The sequence below is a fragment of the Typopeltis vanoorti genome, chromosome 17 (genome assembly GCF_054136105.1).
Source record: "Typopeltis vanoorti isolate ZY-2024b chromosome 17, IOZ_Tvanoo_1.0, whole genome shotgun sequence".
In the NCBI taxonomy this organism is placed as follows: Eukaryota; Metazoa; Arthropoda; class Arachnida; order Uropygi; family Thelyphonidae; genus Typopeltis; species Typopeltis vanoorti.
Genome location: NC_143565.1, coordinates 9,736,710 through 9,753,646, shown reverse-complemented (window position 1 = coordinate 9,753,646; position 16,937 = coordinate 9,736,710). Strand labels below are relative to the sequence as shown.

General features: G+C 35.0%; 1 protein-coding gene across 1 annotated transcript in view; it reads right to left on the bottom strand.

Annotated features, from left to right (window-relative positions):
• The window catches only part of LOC150097135 (transmembrane protein 130-like), a 56,587-nt gene that overhangs the window by 31,378 nt on the left and 8,272 nt on the right, over positions 1-16,937 (bottom strand). The window contains exons 2-4 of the mRNA XM_090407377.1: positions 15,735-16,016; positions 11,682-12,017; positions 7,336-7,420 (exon numbers count right to left, since the gene is read on the bottom strand). Coding sequence (XP_090263503.1) covers positions 7,336-7,420; positions 11,682-12,017; positions 15,735-16,016 — 703 coding nt within the window. The remainder of the gene's footprint in view (positions 1-7,335; positions 7,421-11,681; positions 12,018-15,734; positions 16,017-16,937) is intronic.

Sequence of the window (16,937 nt, the reverse complement as noted above, 5' to 3'; positions counted from 1 at the left end):
CGACAAATAGTTGAGAAAGCATGGGAATATAACAGAGATCTGTATTTAAGTTTTGTCGATTTGGAAAAGGCATATGACAAGGTGCCAAGAGAAAAGCTATTCAATACGCTACAGTTACATGGTGTCAATGGGGCATCATATCAAGCAATATATAGTCTTTATTTGAGTTGTAAGTCAGCAGTTAGAATTGAAGGAAGTACAGGAAGATGGTTTAATGTTAAATCTGGTGTGACACAAGGATGTACATTATCCCCTCTGTTATTCATTATCTATATGGATCACATTATGAAGGAAAGTGGTATTAAACATGATATCAAAATTGGAGATGTTAATCTCAGCTCTTTGCTTTATGCAGATGATGTTATACTTCTAAATAAATCCACTACAAGTCTGCAAGATGATGGTATGAAGGTCAGCGATAAAAAGACAAAGACAATGAAAATAGGCAGAATCATTGAAAATGTCAACAGTGTTGTGAATGGAGAACCTGTGGAACAAGTGAAACATTTCAGCTACTTAGGCACGATTTATACTGAAGATGGTAAATTAAATATAGAAATAGACAACAGAATCAGCAAAGCTGGTACGGTAGGAAGTCAATTGAATAAATTCATATGGAATAAGAGAGAAATTAGTTGGAACACTAAATTAGCTGTATACAAGACAGTGTTCAACTCAGTTTTAACTTATGGATCTAAGAGCTGGGTCAGAAGTAAAACACTTGACCAAAGACTAGAGACCGCAGATATGAGAGTCCTGAGAAAGATTATAGGCGTGAACAGATGGCATCAATGGCAAAATCATATTAAAAACGAGGATATTAGGAAAGAGCTTGACATTGTCAACATCCAGGAATGCATTAGCAGAGCTAATCTCAGGTGGTATGGTCACTTAAACAGAATGGGCGAAGAAAGATTAGCAAAACAAGTGTTCTCTGCAGGTTGGCAGCAAAATGACCCAGAGGAAGACCAAGATATAGGTGGATTGATACGGTACAAAGTGCCTTAGATGATAGAAATATAAGATCTGATAATGTTGAAGCATTGACAAGTAACAGACTGATTTGGAGGAAAATTGTAGATAGGAAGTTAGTAATGGTGTAATTTTTTCATGTAGTACTATCATATCCTGTACACCCCTTGAGGGTACATGGCAGGAATTTGATGATGATGAGATTCACAGACGTGTCTACTGTGTAGGCACATCTGAAAAGAAATCTAAAGTGCTTAATAAATACCAGATATGCACCATATTTAAACCATATGTCAAATTGGCAACTTTAATCTGTTCATCCAAGGACAAACTCGCTTCTTTATCACATCCAGGAGTATATGAAGTGCTCTAATCTTGTGACCTGGCTTATGGACAGACAGGAAGAGATGCAGACATCTCCCTTGGAGAACATAAATATATTCAGCACTATCGCTATGGCAAGTCGGGTCTAGCAGATTTGGCTATATCAATTTTATCAAAAATCTGGGCATCATTTAATGATCATATTAATACTTGTTTTCTCTCTCTTTATCCAACAATAGATGTTGCCAATTAATACCAGTGAAATATCAGCTAATAAGTTAATAAATATTGTTTCCCTATTATTGTGAATCAATATTGTTAAATAAACTATGATGTACTGGTAACACAAGCCTTTCTACTCATCTAAATAGCTGAAATATTTTACTTGTTCTACAGGCTCTCCACTAAGAATATAGCTGAAGTTTACTATGTTCCTGCCTATTTTCATAGTTTTGGTATTTTTATTGCTTATTTTCATATCAAATTTGTTATAACTGTTATTCGATTTAGTTAAGAGACTCCTGGAGACTTGCACTGGATGTGTTTAGGGGTACATAATCTGCATAAAGCAAAGAGCAAAGTTTGATATCTCCAATTCTAATATCAGGTTTAATGGAACTGCCTTTCACAAAATGTGAACCATATATATGATGAATAAGAGTGGGTGTAATGTGCATCCTTGTTTTACACCTGATTTTACATTAAATCATCTTCTTATATTCCTTCAATTCTAATTGCTAACTTACAACTTAAATATAGACTATGTATTGCACCGTATCCCGCAAGCAGGCAAACCGGCCCGTGAACACACACAGGGATACAGCCAGGAATACTTCGAGGCATAGGGGTGACCATTCTATCCTCGTATTAAGGTTACGAAATCCAAGCATGCTTGGAGGGTTGTGGGCCTTAAAGGCCTGTTAAAGCCATTGAGATAGATAGATTGCACTGTATAATGTTCCGTTTACCCCATATAACTGCAATGTTTTGAAAAGCTTTTCCCTGGGAACCGTGTTATATGCCTTTACCAGATCTACAAAACTTAAGTACAAATTCTTGTCATATTCCCATGATTTCTATCAACTATTTGAGTTGTAAGTCAACAGTTAGAACTGAAGGAAGTACAGGAAGGTGGTTTAATGTTAAATCTGGTATCAGACAAGGATGTACATTATCCCCTCTGTTATTCATTATCTATTTGGATCACATTATGAAGGAAAGTGGTATTAAACCTGATATCAAAACTGGAGATGTTAATGTTAGTGCTTTGCTTTATACGGATGATGTTATACTTCTAAACACATCAGCTACAAGTCTGCAAGATTCCCTGACTAAATCGAATAACTGTTACAATAGATATGGTATGAAGATCAGCAATAACAAGACAATCATCATCATCAAATTCCTGACAACATGTACCCTCAAGGGGTGTACAGGATATGATAGTACTACATGAAAAATTTACATCATTACTAACTTCCTATCTACAATTTTCCTCCAAAACAGTCTATTACTTGTCAAGACTCCAATATTATCATTATCAGATCTTATATTTCTATCGTCTAAGGCACATTGTACCATATCAATCCACCTATATCTTGGTCTTCCTCTGGGTCGTTTTCCTGCCAACCTGACAGAGAACACTTGTTTTGCTAATCTTTCCTTGCCCATTCTGTTTAAGTGACCATACCACCTGAGATTAGCTCTGCTAACGCATTCCTGGATGCCGACAATTTCAAGTTCTTTCCTAATATTCTTGTTTTTAATCTGATATTGCCATCTGTTCACGCCTCTAATCTTTCTCAGGACTCTCATATCTGCAGTCTCTAGTCTTTGGTCAAGTGTTTTACTTCTGACCTAGCTCTCAGATCCATAAGTTAAAACTGGTTTGAACAGAGTCTTGTATACAGCTAATTTAGTGTTCCGACTAATTTCTCTGTTATTCCACATGAATTTATTCAATTGACTTCCTACCATACCAGCCTTGATGATTCTGTTGTCTATTTCCATATTTAATTTACCATCTTCACTAAAAATCATGCCTAAGTAGCTGAAATGTTTTACTTGTTCCACAGGTTCCCCGTTCACAACACAGTTGACATTTTCAACAATTCTACCTATTTTCATTGTCTTTGTCTTTTTAATGCTGACCTTCATACCATATCTATTACAACAGTTATACAATTTAGTCAGGGAATCTTGCAAACTTGTAGCGGATTTATTCAGAAGTATAACATCGTCCACATAAAGCAAAGAGCTGACATTAACATCTCCAATTCTGATATCATGTTTAATACCACTTTCCTTCATAATGTGATCCAAATAGATAATGAATAACAAAGGAGATAATGTACATCCTTGTCTCACACCAGATTTAACATTAAACCATCTTCCTGTACATCCTTCAATTCTAACTGCCGACTTACAACTCAAATATAGACTAAGTACTGCTTGATATAATGTACCATTAACACCATATAACTGTATCGTATTGAATAGCTCCTCTCTTGAGACCTTGTCATATGCCTTTTCCAGATCGACAAAACTTAAATACAGATCTTTGTTATATTCCCATGCTTTCTCGACTATTTGTAGTAAAGTGAAGATCTGATCCTGACAGCCTCTATTTGGCCTGAATCCAGTTTGTTCTTCACCAAGCTTTTCTTCCACAATTTTTCTCAACCGTTTCTCAAGTATACTTGCATAGATCTTGCCAGGAACACTCAGTAGGGAAATACCTCTATAATTCTCACATTCAGTTTTATTTCCCTTTTTATATATGGGTACTATGAGAGCTCTACTCCAATTATCGGGAATTCATCCCTCTCTCCAGGCTTTCTGAACTATGCAGTGCAGCCACTGTAAGACTCTTATACCACAATACTTCAGCATTTCTGGTCGAATAAAATCTACTCCTGCTGCCTTTCCATATTTCAAGCCTTTGATGGCTTTTTCTACTTCAAGTATGGATATGTATTCCTGACTGTATGCCTGTTAAGTGTTTTTTACCACTGTGCTATTACTGCTTGTTTCATTTAGCAATTTTTCGAAGTAATTACTCCATACTTTAAGGATATCTTTTTCTCCTGTTTTCATATCACCTTTATCATCTCTAACTCCTTTTACAGCACTCTTTCCTCCATTTCTAAGCTTCTTCAACAACCTCCAGAATATCTTACCACCTTCTTGATATTTATTTTCTATGTTCTTGGCAAAGTCCTGCCATGACTTTTGTTTAGCTAGTTTTACACAGTGTTTCACTTTCTTACATTTGTCTCTGTATTCTCTAAGAGCAAAAGCTGACTTATTTGCCAGGAACTTTTGATATGATTTCTTCTTTTCCTTCACTGTAAGACTCTTATACCACACTGCAAGACTCTTATACTCTTATTCCTGTGTGGAGTCCTGATTTTTCTATCCTTGCAGACAACCTCACCACATGCCTCTCTGGCTGAATCAATTAGGGTTTTCTTCAAGGCTTGCCACTGAATCTCCAAGGTTTGGTTCCTGTTCTCAAACTCTTTCATTTTTTCTTCAATAATCTTTGTGTATTTTAGTCTACAGTTCACATCTGAGAGCTGCTCAACTTTTCTTCACTTTAAAACTTTCTTACATGTTATTCTTTTCAATATGAAATTCAATTTTATCCTGCTCAAGACTAAATAGTGATCCCTTCCAATTTCAAATCCTCTGTACACTCTGGTGTCCTGCACCAGGGAGAAAACATCACTATCAACAATAACATAGTCAATGAGACTTTTCTTATTCCTTGCCTCTTCACTCCATGTGAATTTGTGCACATTTTTTATGTTGGAACATGGTGTTAGTAATAACCAGTCCATGTCCTGAGCAGAAATCCAACAGGTATTTGCCATTATTATTAGCTTTGCTCTTTTCTCCAAATTTTCCCAAAATATTTTTGTATGTCTGACAATCATTTCCTACTCTGCTATTCAGATTCCCAAGGACCAACTTGCCCTTTTTCATTGTCAGTTGCTTTTTCTAACACATCAAAAAATTCCTCTACTTTACCTTAGTAGAACCTTCTGTAGGACCATAGGCACAAATAAGTCTCATTGTCCAGTTCCCCATTCTCGTATTTGCCCAATCAACAAAGCTAGTCAACTGAATAAATTTATATGGAAAAATAGAGGAAATTAGTCAAAACACTAAATTAGCTGTACACAGTGTTCAAACCAATTTTAACTTATGGATCTGGGAGCTGGGTTAGAAGTAAAACACTTGTCCAAAGACTGGAGACCGCAGATATGACAGTCCTGAGAAAGATTAGGGAAATGAACAGATGGAATGAATGGCAATATCATATTAAAAATGAGGAAATTAGGAAAGAACTTGACTAGCAAAACAAGTGTTCTCTGCCAGGTTGGCAGGAAAAAGATCCAGAGGAAGACCAAGATATAGGTGTATTGATATGGTAAAAAGTTCCTTAGAAGATAGAAATATAAGATCTGATAATGTTGGTGTCTTGACAGGTAACAGATTGATTTGGAGGAAAATTGTAGATAGGAAGTTAGTAATGATGTAAATTTTTCATGTAGTAGTATCATATCCTGTATATCCCTTGAGGATACATGTCAGAAATTTGATAATGATGATGACTTTTATTTAGCTACTTTCACACATAGCTTGGCTCTCTTATATTTTTCTCTATATTCTTTCAGGACATCTCTCAACTTATTTGCTAATAATTTTCAGTATGCTTTCTTCTTTTCCAGGACTGCTTCTTTAACTTCTTATGTCCACCACAGATTCTAATTTTTTCATCCTAGCAGACACCTTCACCACATTGTAACTGAACCAATCAATGTTTTCTTCAGAGTTTGTGACTGTCCCTGCAAGGCTTGGTTTTTGTTTTTGTGCTGTTTCATTCTTTCTTCCTTAATGTTTGTTTAATCAAATCTACAGTTTACCTGTAAAAGCTGCACAACTTCAATTCTTTTTAAAACCTTTTTATATACTGTTCTTTTCAATGTGATATTCAGCTTTATCTTACTTAAAACTAAGTGATGGTCACTTCCAATTTCAAATCCTCTGAAAATTTTTGTATCCTGAACTAGCATAAAGATATCACTATTAACAATAACATAGTCAATGTGAATTTGTGTTGGAAAATGGTGTTAATAATAAAGTTTGTTTTTTTAAATATAAAGAGCCAACAAGCTTCATTTCAGCGATATAAACATTAGTTTGTACTACGTTCTAGGACTACTTGCATTAGTTCACGCTAGTATTCGCCGATACTTTTATAGTTTTTATACTATATTCGGCATGAAACACTCTGATTCCAATCTTTGAGTTTCTTATTCGGTTTTAAAACAATGTGGGATCTAATATCCCCTTAATTTAAATAATGTTTAAATTAAGGGGATTTAAATAATCGCCAAAATGAAGCCTGTTGGCTCTTTATATTTAAGTAACTTAATGGGTGCACCTTTTGGACAACTCATATAGCAGAGAATATAAGTTCTTTTAGCTATACCCTTGGTAATAATTTGGTCTAGCTACTCACTGATGAAGCCTCAAAAAAGGCCAAAACCAGTCTGGGTAGTGACCTCCCTACCATAATGTAATAACAGCATACATTTCCTAGGAAATACGTTTTTACGTTATGGAAAATACCAAGAATAGCGATCAGAACTTTACCCACCTTTGCAACGAGTTGCCCATGTTTGTACTACGTTCTAGGACTACTTGCATTAGTTCACGCTAGTATTCGCCGATACTTTTATAGTTTTTATACTATATTCGGCATGAAACTCTCCGATTCCAATCTTTGAGTTTCTTATTCGGTTTTAAAACAACGTGGGATCTAATATCCCCTTAATTTAAATAAAGTTTGTATTTTATATATGCCAATATGTAAACAAAAAACATAAATCATAAAATCTGACATGTATAACAAAAATGGCATTTGTTATTTCATAACAAATGCCATTTTTTTTCTCAAAAGTAAAATTACCAGATATTCAAAGAGTCACTGAAAATATTTCAGATTTTTACAAGAAATATACTACTAACCTGCCATTGCATGAGACATCTAAATTAAGTAGCTGACCATGGGAAAGCCAAGTATTCCCAATAATCCTCAATGTTGAAATAGGATCTACACAGAGATTAGAAAACTGAGATTTAATATATTTTTTGATCATACTAAATAATCTTCAGTACTTAGTTTAAAATTATTTTTAAGTAATCACCATCTAATCCACACACTGTTAATAGTTTATTATTACTACTACTATTATTATTAAAACAGACATCTCCATGGAGTCCATAGTTTTACTAATAGACTCTCACTAACCATTACTGTACTACCTATCATAATACTGCTGCTAAAAGTGATTTACCAATGACTCAAGCTCATCTGTGGCAATGACCTATTCCACTCATTTAGTACTTTTCAATATAGTCCTTAAGCTCTTGCATAATCACACTTTTACACAATTTTCAAGTGCAAGACATTTTTCAGAATTTCTGAAAAATTTGTTTTCAATACATGAAAAGAAATTTCTTTAGCCTACTCTATAAAACCAATTTAGTAATTATATGCTTCTATTATATTTCCTCCAGGATTAAAATTCTGGCTTGCCCCCTAGTGGTGCACCCTGGATAACGCTAAATGAGCTACAGCAAAAACTGGTTGCCAACCTATCCAACAATCTCCAGGCTATCATCATGCAGCATCACAAGATTAAAGAGCACCATCCTTTTGAAGACTTACCTGATTAAAAAGCTTGGACATTCTCTCTGAATTTGACAATTAAACGCAAGGTGTTAGTTAGCAGGGCAAAGTGAGACTACCTGGTAAACCAAAGGATGAATCCTGGAACTAGACCCATACAAACTCCTATTGGAAAGACTTATTTTAAATAGAATTCACTACATTATCATGGAACCTACAGAACAGGCAAGTTTTAGGCCCATTGATGCTGCTGCTGTGATCAGGTTCTATCTTTGACATCATTTATAGAAGCAAGCTTTGCTTTCAAAACAACTGAAAACAGCTGTGTTTGGAGGGATGTTCTAATATGTAAACTAATTCAAGTCATCACTTGATAATTCCTCAGGGTTCTGTTCATTCACTCCCTCTCTTCCTCTTGTATATATGTCCTGCTCTCTCAGACTTCCAATTCTATCCATAGCTTTGCTGACAACAGTACACTTCATTCTTCCTTTTCATTCGACAAACCTTGTAGTGCTCAAGTATTTATTAGAATCCTCAAGATCTACCATGACCAGTGACCTGAACTCAGATCTCCTAGCTATATCTCAGTGGGGCGAGACCTTGTAAACTTCAATGTCACCACAAGTCAGCCCTGTCTGATCTATCACAAGAAAGAGCTTGTATGCCTTCCCCCTTACCTTCGGTAATACTGAGATATCCAAACACGATCAGATTTCTCTTCTTGGACTGACCTGCACCTGAGATCTTACCTGGCACAACCACATTGTGCAGCCACCCAAAAACTTGATGTACTTTTTTTGCACAAGACACCACTTCACACCTTCACAGCTGCTAACTCTATACAAACTCCAAATCTGCACCAGCCATGGAATACTGCTCCCATATTAGATGCAGTACACCAAAATCCTTTCTAAGATTGCTCGATTCTGTCCAGAAGAGGGCAATGCAGATAATTAATGATACCCCCCCCCCTCACACATACCCACTTCAATTCCTCTCTCATAGACATTCACAATAGCCATTGCTAACCAACACCCTTTTTACAGTCCATCTTGAAACTGAATGAATCAACTTCACTGCCTCCTCTTTCATTCCATCTACTTCTGTCCTTTGGAGTTTCCCTCATGCTGCCTTCCCCAAAGATTACAACCCTCAGCTGTTCAAGCAAAATGTGAACAGATTCCTCCTTTCTTCTATTCCTCTTGCCCACACATAGCACTAAATGTGGCATTTTGTGTGTGTGGATCAAGATATATTTTTAAAAAAATTATAATCTGCCTAGTAAACAATACGCTAAGTGATAGATATTTTCAAGCGATTCTAGGATTCCATTTACTAAAAGAAATTAGTAAATGGAAAAAACTAAAAAAATGGTCTATCCCAGGGATCAGTGTTAGCCCTTCTCTTTTTTTTAAATCTGTATATTTCTCACCTCTTTGATATGCAAGCCAGAAAATTCTGTTATGAAGATGACATCACTCTTGCTGCTAGACACAGTTCAATTAAAAATATGGAAGAAACAAAACATCTGATCTAGGAACTTTAGGGGATTACTTTAAGAAATGGAGACTACTCAAATGCAGATAAAAATGAAGTGTACTGCTTCCATCTGAACAATAGGCTTGCCAATATAGACCTTCAAGTCATCTTAAATAGTACTATGTTACGATATAACAAGTTTACCTCGGTGTCACACTGGACTGTATGTTATCCTACAGGAACACCTGGAGAATACAGTGTCTAAAATCAAGTCTTGTAACCTCATTAAAAAAAAAAAAAACCTTTGTGGATCCTCTGCTTTCACCTTATGCTCATTAGCTCTAGGCCTAGTATTACCTGTAGCTGAATACTGTTCACCTGTTAGGCTGAACAGTCCACACATAAAGCTCATCAATACCCAGCTTAATAACAATCCTGTGGCTGGTATCTAGTGCAATCAGATCACCAAATACTTATTGCCTTCCTATCTTGAGCAACATTCTACCTCCAACATTTTCAGAGAGCTGACGATCTTCTTCAAAAGAAGCAATGCAATTTGAATTCCCTGTTGGCTGAAAAAAATTGAAGTTAAGTAGGATATTAGGACTGGAGGTGGTGATGAGATACAAGGATGATTGATTGTATTGTACCCCCCCCCCCCATGATGTAAGCCTGATGACTTACAAAACTTGTTAGGTTATATTGTTTATTTTAATAAACCTGTTTTATGTTTAGAAATGCTGGAAATTAAATGAAGATTTGTTAACCACAATATTTGTGTTCATCCAGAAAGTGGGGATTTGCTGATAGCTGAAGAACTTCAGCCATCAAAAATAGAAGTTAAGGAGGATATTAGGACCGGGAAGATGGAGAGATAGAGGCCAATAGTACATTATATATTGCTATAGATCAAGGAAATAGCAAGCTATGGATACCATACATCAGCTGATTAGCACAACAAGTACAGCCCAAGCAATTATGGTGGACTTCAAAAGAAAAACTGAAGAGAGGAAAGGGTGAATGGCAAGAGATGGGGTTGAGCCCTCCTAATGAGGGATTAAGTATGTATTTTTTTATGATTGGAAATCCATATGTGTGTACGGGCTAGTTTGCCTGTTCTGAGGGATGAAACACCCGAGTTTCTGGGTGGAAAAAAAACTCTCTACCTCCGTATGAGACATATTTATTAGTCAAAAGGGATCAGATAAAGTTCCTCACATCATGGACAAGAATTGAACCCAGGTCTTTGCAACCAAATTCCTGGCTTTGTCTATACTGAACTACAGAGGCTAAAAAAAACATTGTGGAGGGAATATAAAGAAAAGGTAATCAGCATACTGATGAGTAGTGCAAAGTGCAGGCAAGAAGGATCATGTAGTATGGCAAGAAAGACCAAACCAAATTATGAGAGAAAATTAGCTTAGTAAGCCAAAGTAAATCCAAAAGTTTCTAGTCTGCACACCTTTAAAGGGTGTGTGTGTGGGGGGGGGAGGCTAGATCACTTTTTCTTGGAGAGTTGTGAATGAATTGCCAAAATTAGTTATGAGCCTCCTGAAAGTGAATGAGTTAAGAAGAGGTATGATAGGAACTGTGTGTGTATAAGAATTAGTGCAGGTTTCCTGAAACGAGTTTCCTTACTCCACAGTGGATACCCATATAATAACAGACTTAAGGTTCTTGTGGGAGGCACAAACACATTGCATGCAAATATGATGTTTGTGCCAGGTAAGGCTAGCAGCAAAACTCAGACCAAGAGAAGATATCTGGTCTTGTCTGGGGTAGAAGAAGTGAAATCTTTCTTGAGAAAAATAAGCCAGTAGTGTGTGTGTGTGTGTGTGTGTGTGTGTGTGTTTCAGATATATTCACCCAACTGGAGAATGGGTATTTAAAGCATTGGTTATGAAATTTTGAAGTTTGGAATATTGATTATGCAACTAAATTCAAACTTAGAATGAATAATCTTGTTTTAACTATAATGACAAATTATCCTTTCCTAAAAAAAGTCCTGTAACTAAATTAAGCAATGAATATGAATACTAAGATTAACTTCTTTAGTTAACTTCTCTGCCTAATATTTCTGGTTATAAAATATTCAAAGAGTAAGAAACTCATTGATAATATTAATAATAATACATATGTATGACTTTTTTTTTAAATAAAGAAAAGGCATAAAAGTGTTAATGAAAACAAAAATTTTCACCTTTAACACTGGCAATAGCTTCGAAAAATCCCCATTTATATAAGACTTCAACAGATTTCATATCTTTTCTATATTTATGATTTGGCACTCTGGCTACAGCTGTTGCAGACACCTTGTAGTCACCAGGCTGAGTGAAGTTATAATTAAAATAAGGTCGAAGACCAGAAAACCTCCTGCCATCTAACCTCCACGAGTAAATGATTTCAGCATACTGAAAGTAGTTACTAGGATCATGTATATGAATACTAAGATTAACTTCTTTAGATGTAATCAGAAATTCATCATTCTCATCTGCTGAATCTGAATGCCTCATACAAATTTTTCCTGGAATAAATTCTGAAAAAAAAAAAAAAAATTAAATATTATATATAATAATTCATCTCTTCTGAAGATGGAAAAGTTATTTTCTCATCTCTTGTGATAAATCTTTTTTCACATATTACCAAAATGATATCACTACACATTTTTATTGCTTATTTATTTCTCTAGTTTCTTTCTTTCTTTCTTTTTTTTTTTTTTTGTATATACCTATGTACACTCATGTTTATAGAAATAGTAATGGAAGTAATACAATAGTTATCACAAATAATGAAGAAGGCAATAACATTTTTATTTTTGATTAATATTTGGCTCTTTTTAGTACAAGATGTAACATAATTAGGAAATAACAATAAACTTGACAAATATTTCAAAATGAAGTTGATAGTGAAAATATCACTGTCAACTCCATTTTGAAAAAAACAAATACCAATATCAAAATTTAGTTCAACTACCCAGTTTTACTAACATTCAAAGCTAATTTTGCTGTTTAGTACTTCATGGGTCCTCCTCTTGAGTTTACTATAGCTTGGCATTGGCAGGGCATTGACAAAATCAATTTCCTGATGGATACAGCTATTAATTCATAGTCCATACCCTTATAATGGTTTCTTGGAGCTCCCAAAGTGTTTTCAGCTTCTTGTGTATTTCAGTCTCCATTTGGTACAACAAATTCTCAATGTGGTTGAGATCTGGGCTGCTTACTCGCCACAGTAGTCACTGAATCGAGTGTTCATTGAGCCACTTATTAATCTGCAATAAAAATTAAAGCTTTTTTAACTACTAAACTCAATTTGTATGGTACATTTTAGGGTTATAATAGCATCACTTACACTTTTTGACCTATGACAAGATGTAGAGTCATTCTGAAAGATGCAGTTTGTTATTACAGTAAAGTGGTCCCTTGATAGTAGGCAGCCATTCTTCTAAAATTTTCTGGTACACTCGTGCATTCACTGAACTTTTTCTGAAATGTAAGCAACCAACACCATGATATGACATGCAGCCCCAAATCATCTGACTGGCCGAGAAGTTCTTTAAACCGAGACAGTTTAAAGTTTTTTTCATCGGAAAAAAAATTACTCTTTTTCCACTGATCAAGGGTCCATTTGGCATACTCTTTACACCAATTTAATCGAGTCAATCTAATTTTTTGATTAACAAGGGCTTCTTTTTAGGGTGCCTGACTATCAGTCCCTCTTGAATAAGTCTTCTCCTGACAGAACTTTACACAACTCCCATTTGTTCTTCCCAGTCCCATTTCAGTTCTCCAGACAATGCACAGTAATTTTTGAGGCAGAGCCACTTTAGAACTCAATCTTGGAATGATTTAGACAGTAGCGTTCTTCCTGTTCCCTTCTTCCTTTCAGCAGATCCAGTTTCCTTCACTTTCGACAGCAGCCATACCACAGTAGATTTATTACAGGACACCCTTTTAGCTATTTCATGAAAGGAACAGCCTTCTCTATTCAAAGCATGAATCACAGTTTTTTCTGTGAGGTGTTAACTGCATGTAACTAGCCATAGCAATCTCAGCACAAAAATGCAAAAACTAGTTCTTGCTATTTATAGCATAAAAAATTCTGACACAATAGCAGCAACTATTACATTATACAGAAACCCATGGAAATGATAGGTGATGCAATACATGAAATATCTAATGATAAACCAATGAAAATGACCTTTAACCACTAAAAAGTATATTTATGTAAGGTTTCTATGAAAATGAGTATATATAATAAAATAATACTTCACTGTTCCCAACCATCTGCTTACTACCTGATATACTCACTGATTAATCAAAACCTTGTCCCTCCTTCTATGGCAGAGTTAGAGGAATAACAAATGCCCTTTCTTTGGAAAGACCTTGATTCAACCCATCAAGAATAAGGAATATTTTCCTGACCTAGCCTCCGGCAAATGACAGACAGCTGACTTATTTCCTTTCACCAGAGTGTGTACCTAACCTGGATTCTTTGGACATTATCCTTCCATCCATGTTTTTTTCCATATCCCTTTCACTCAGACTTATTTTTATGCCTTAAGTTTTTTTTTTTGAGTCTTATTCTGTTGGGCAAAATAAGAAATCCTATACATTATAAAAACATGACATTAGATTATCACTGGACTGGTTGGTCAGGTATTTAAAATCTTCAGCTTATATGCTGTACATTTGAATCCTGATGTGGTATGGCTGTTTGTCCATGACTTTAAGAAGAAGGTGATTTTCTCAATCTAAATGTAAGATCACCATTATCCTGATTATTAGTGGCACAATGGGTTGAAAAAAGTACCACATCTGATCTCTAGGGGTCAATTATCTGCACCCTCAGCATACATGCATTATAAATATAGCACACAGGTTTACAATATAAGGAAAACAAGTTGAACTAGCAAAACTAAAATACCATGTACACATAATTGGCGTTTTCCTGAGATAAAGACTGAAACAGATGAGATCCTGATAAATAATAAACATTGAATGTTAAACTCAGACAACAATGATCAGGAAAATGGAAAGGGAGGAGTAGCAACAGTTATCAATGCAAAAATAGAGAAACTTCTTAATTAACAAATAATTTCAAGTAGTAATGTCAACAAATTCAAAACGAGGAATTGGACAATGAAACTTATTTCTGCCTGTAGTTCTCACAGAAGGTTCTGAGAAAGAAGTAGAAGAATTTTTTGAGTCATTAGAGAAGGCAGCTGACAAAACAGTAAAGCTGGTTTTGGCTGGAGGCAAGCAAAGGTTTTAGGAAAATCTGGAGAAAAGGGCCAAATGAAAATGGTAAGTGCCTGCTGGATTTCTGTTCAGGAGACAGACCTATACCATGTTTCAACATAAAAATGTGTACAATTTCACATGGAGAGAAGACAAGAAATGTGTCATATTAATTTGTAAACGAGCAATCCCTTGACCCCATTCTATGGGGTAAAGGGATAGAATAAGAGGACATACTTGGAAGTTGTATAAGGAGGGGTGTTGGTTAGGGCATACGGAGTAGGTTTTTTGCATGGAGAGTGGTTGGTTGGTGGAATGCTTTGCCTGACACTGTGGTGAATGCAGATATGTTGAATGAGTTTAAAGCATGGTTTCATGGGTTTTGTGTGTAATAGCGTTTGCCTGCTGCAATGAGTCTTTATACACCATGGAGGTCTGGTGTTAATAATAATGAATGTTTATTAGGAGATCACACAACATGTACTAGAGGATGGGAGTTGATGAGCATTGTGGTGAATGCAGATATCTTGAATGAGTTTAAAGCATGGTTTGATGGGTTTTGTGTGTAACAGTGTTTGCCTGTTGTAATGAGTCTTTATACACCATGGAGGTCTGGTGTTAATAATAATGAATATGTTTATTAGGAGATCACACAGCATTAGCAAGTAGGAAGCAAAAGTTTCCTAGTATTCATATGACAGGTTCTTGTATGATATATCTGGTTTATGACTATAGCTATTCTTATTAATAAAAACACAAATTTGAGTGAGGTATAAAATTAATCAGATGAAACAGAGAACTCATTTTAAACCATGATTCTTCTTCATTTTAACATTATACATCCACTTTGTACTTCATTTTAGCATTACAACCACAAGTGGATGTATAATTAGCATACTGTGAAAATTTTTGACAAAATATTACAGTTTTTTTGAAACATATTTTTTGAAAATTCCTTTTCATGAACATTCAACATTATTTTTATCATATTACACACAGACTGCTTTCATTACCGGTGAGATTGAAGAGAGTCCAACCTACAGCAATATTGTTTCCTTTATCCCAAATATCTACAGTCATGTTGTAATTTCCTGGTTTATATATATCTCTTGGATAAAGAAATGTTGCATTAATGCTAGTACCACCTGGTTTCTGCAACTTTTGAGGATGGCTACTGTTATCCACTAGGTAGTAAAGATAATTATATCCTGGCTGTGCATCAGTTAAATTTACATCAAAGTTAATTGGAGAGTCTAGCACTACTGGACCATTATTAGATATATTTACAAGAAGTCCTGAAAAAAAAAAGTAGTCAGTGCTTTCATCAATAATAAAAATTTATAAGGAATCTAACTAGTCTACACAAATTTTGAAAATGATGAATTTTGAATATGCTGATTATTATGATAACAGTTATTATTATGAGGTTGTTAATATTAGTCTGGAAACTTTTATGCAAATGCTATATGTGAACAAATTATGAAATTAAATAAAAGCGATTTCAAACAGTTACTAGTTCAAAATAGTAAAAATTCATAATGTCCATTTATTTGAAAAAACTTTTTATGCATTAACCTGAAGAACAGATTAAAGCATAAAAAAAGGTTCAGTTCTTGTATAAGTAGTCCTCTCAATATAATACATGGATTGAGATCTTTTGCAGGGCAAAATGTAAAATCCTGGTAATACTGATACAATATCTAATTCATTCATGCACATAAAACCACAATAAATGATTATTAATTAAACTTCACAGGAATTTCATTTTATAACTTGTGAAACATCACTGTGGATTGAACAATAACAATATAAGATATAACTAAATAGGGAAATGCACAATAACAAGAAATCTCTTTTGGGACAACACGTTATTCATCAAAACTGTAATGTGAAAGTGATGACAAAATATGAAAAGCTATATTAAGACCTTGGGAAAGTTGAAACAATGCATTATGTTTGGCCGAGGAACATCCATTGCTTTCATAACATAGCAATGTGAGGCTACACATAAGCACATTTATTTTAATGGCTATTGAAGAGATCAGATCTGAAGTTGCAGAACATTAATCCTGCATACCAGAATTGGCTCTATCAGAACTCTGATCATTTTCTAAATTGAAAACACATCCAAAGGGCATACATTTTAAAAGAACACATATTTCAAAGCAGAGGTTAGAAAATAATTACATAGAAGCAACCTGAAGAGTATTACTATG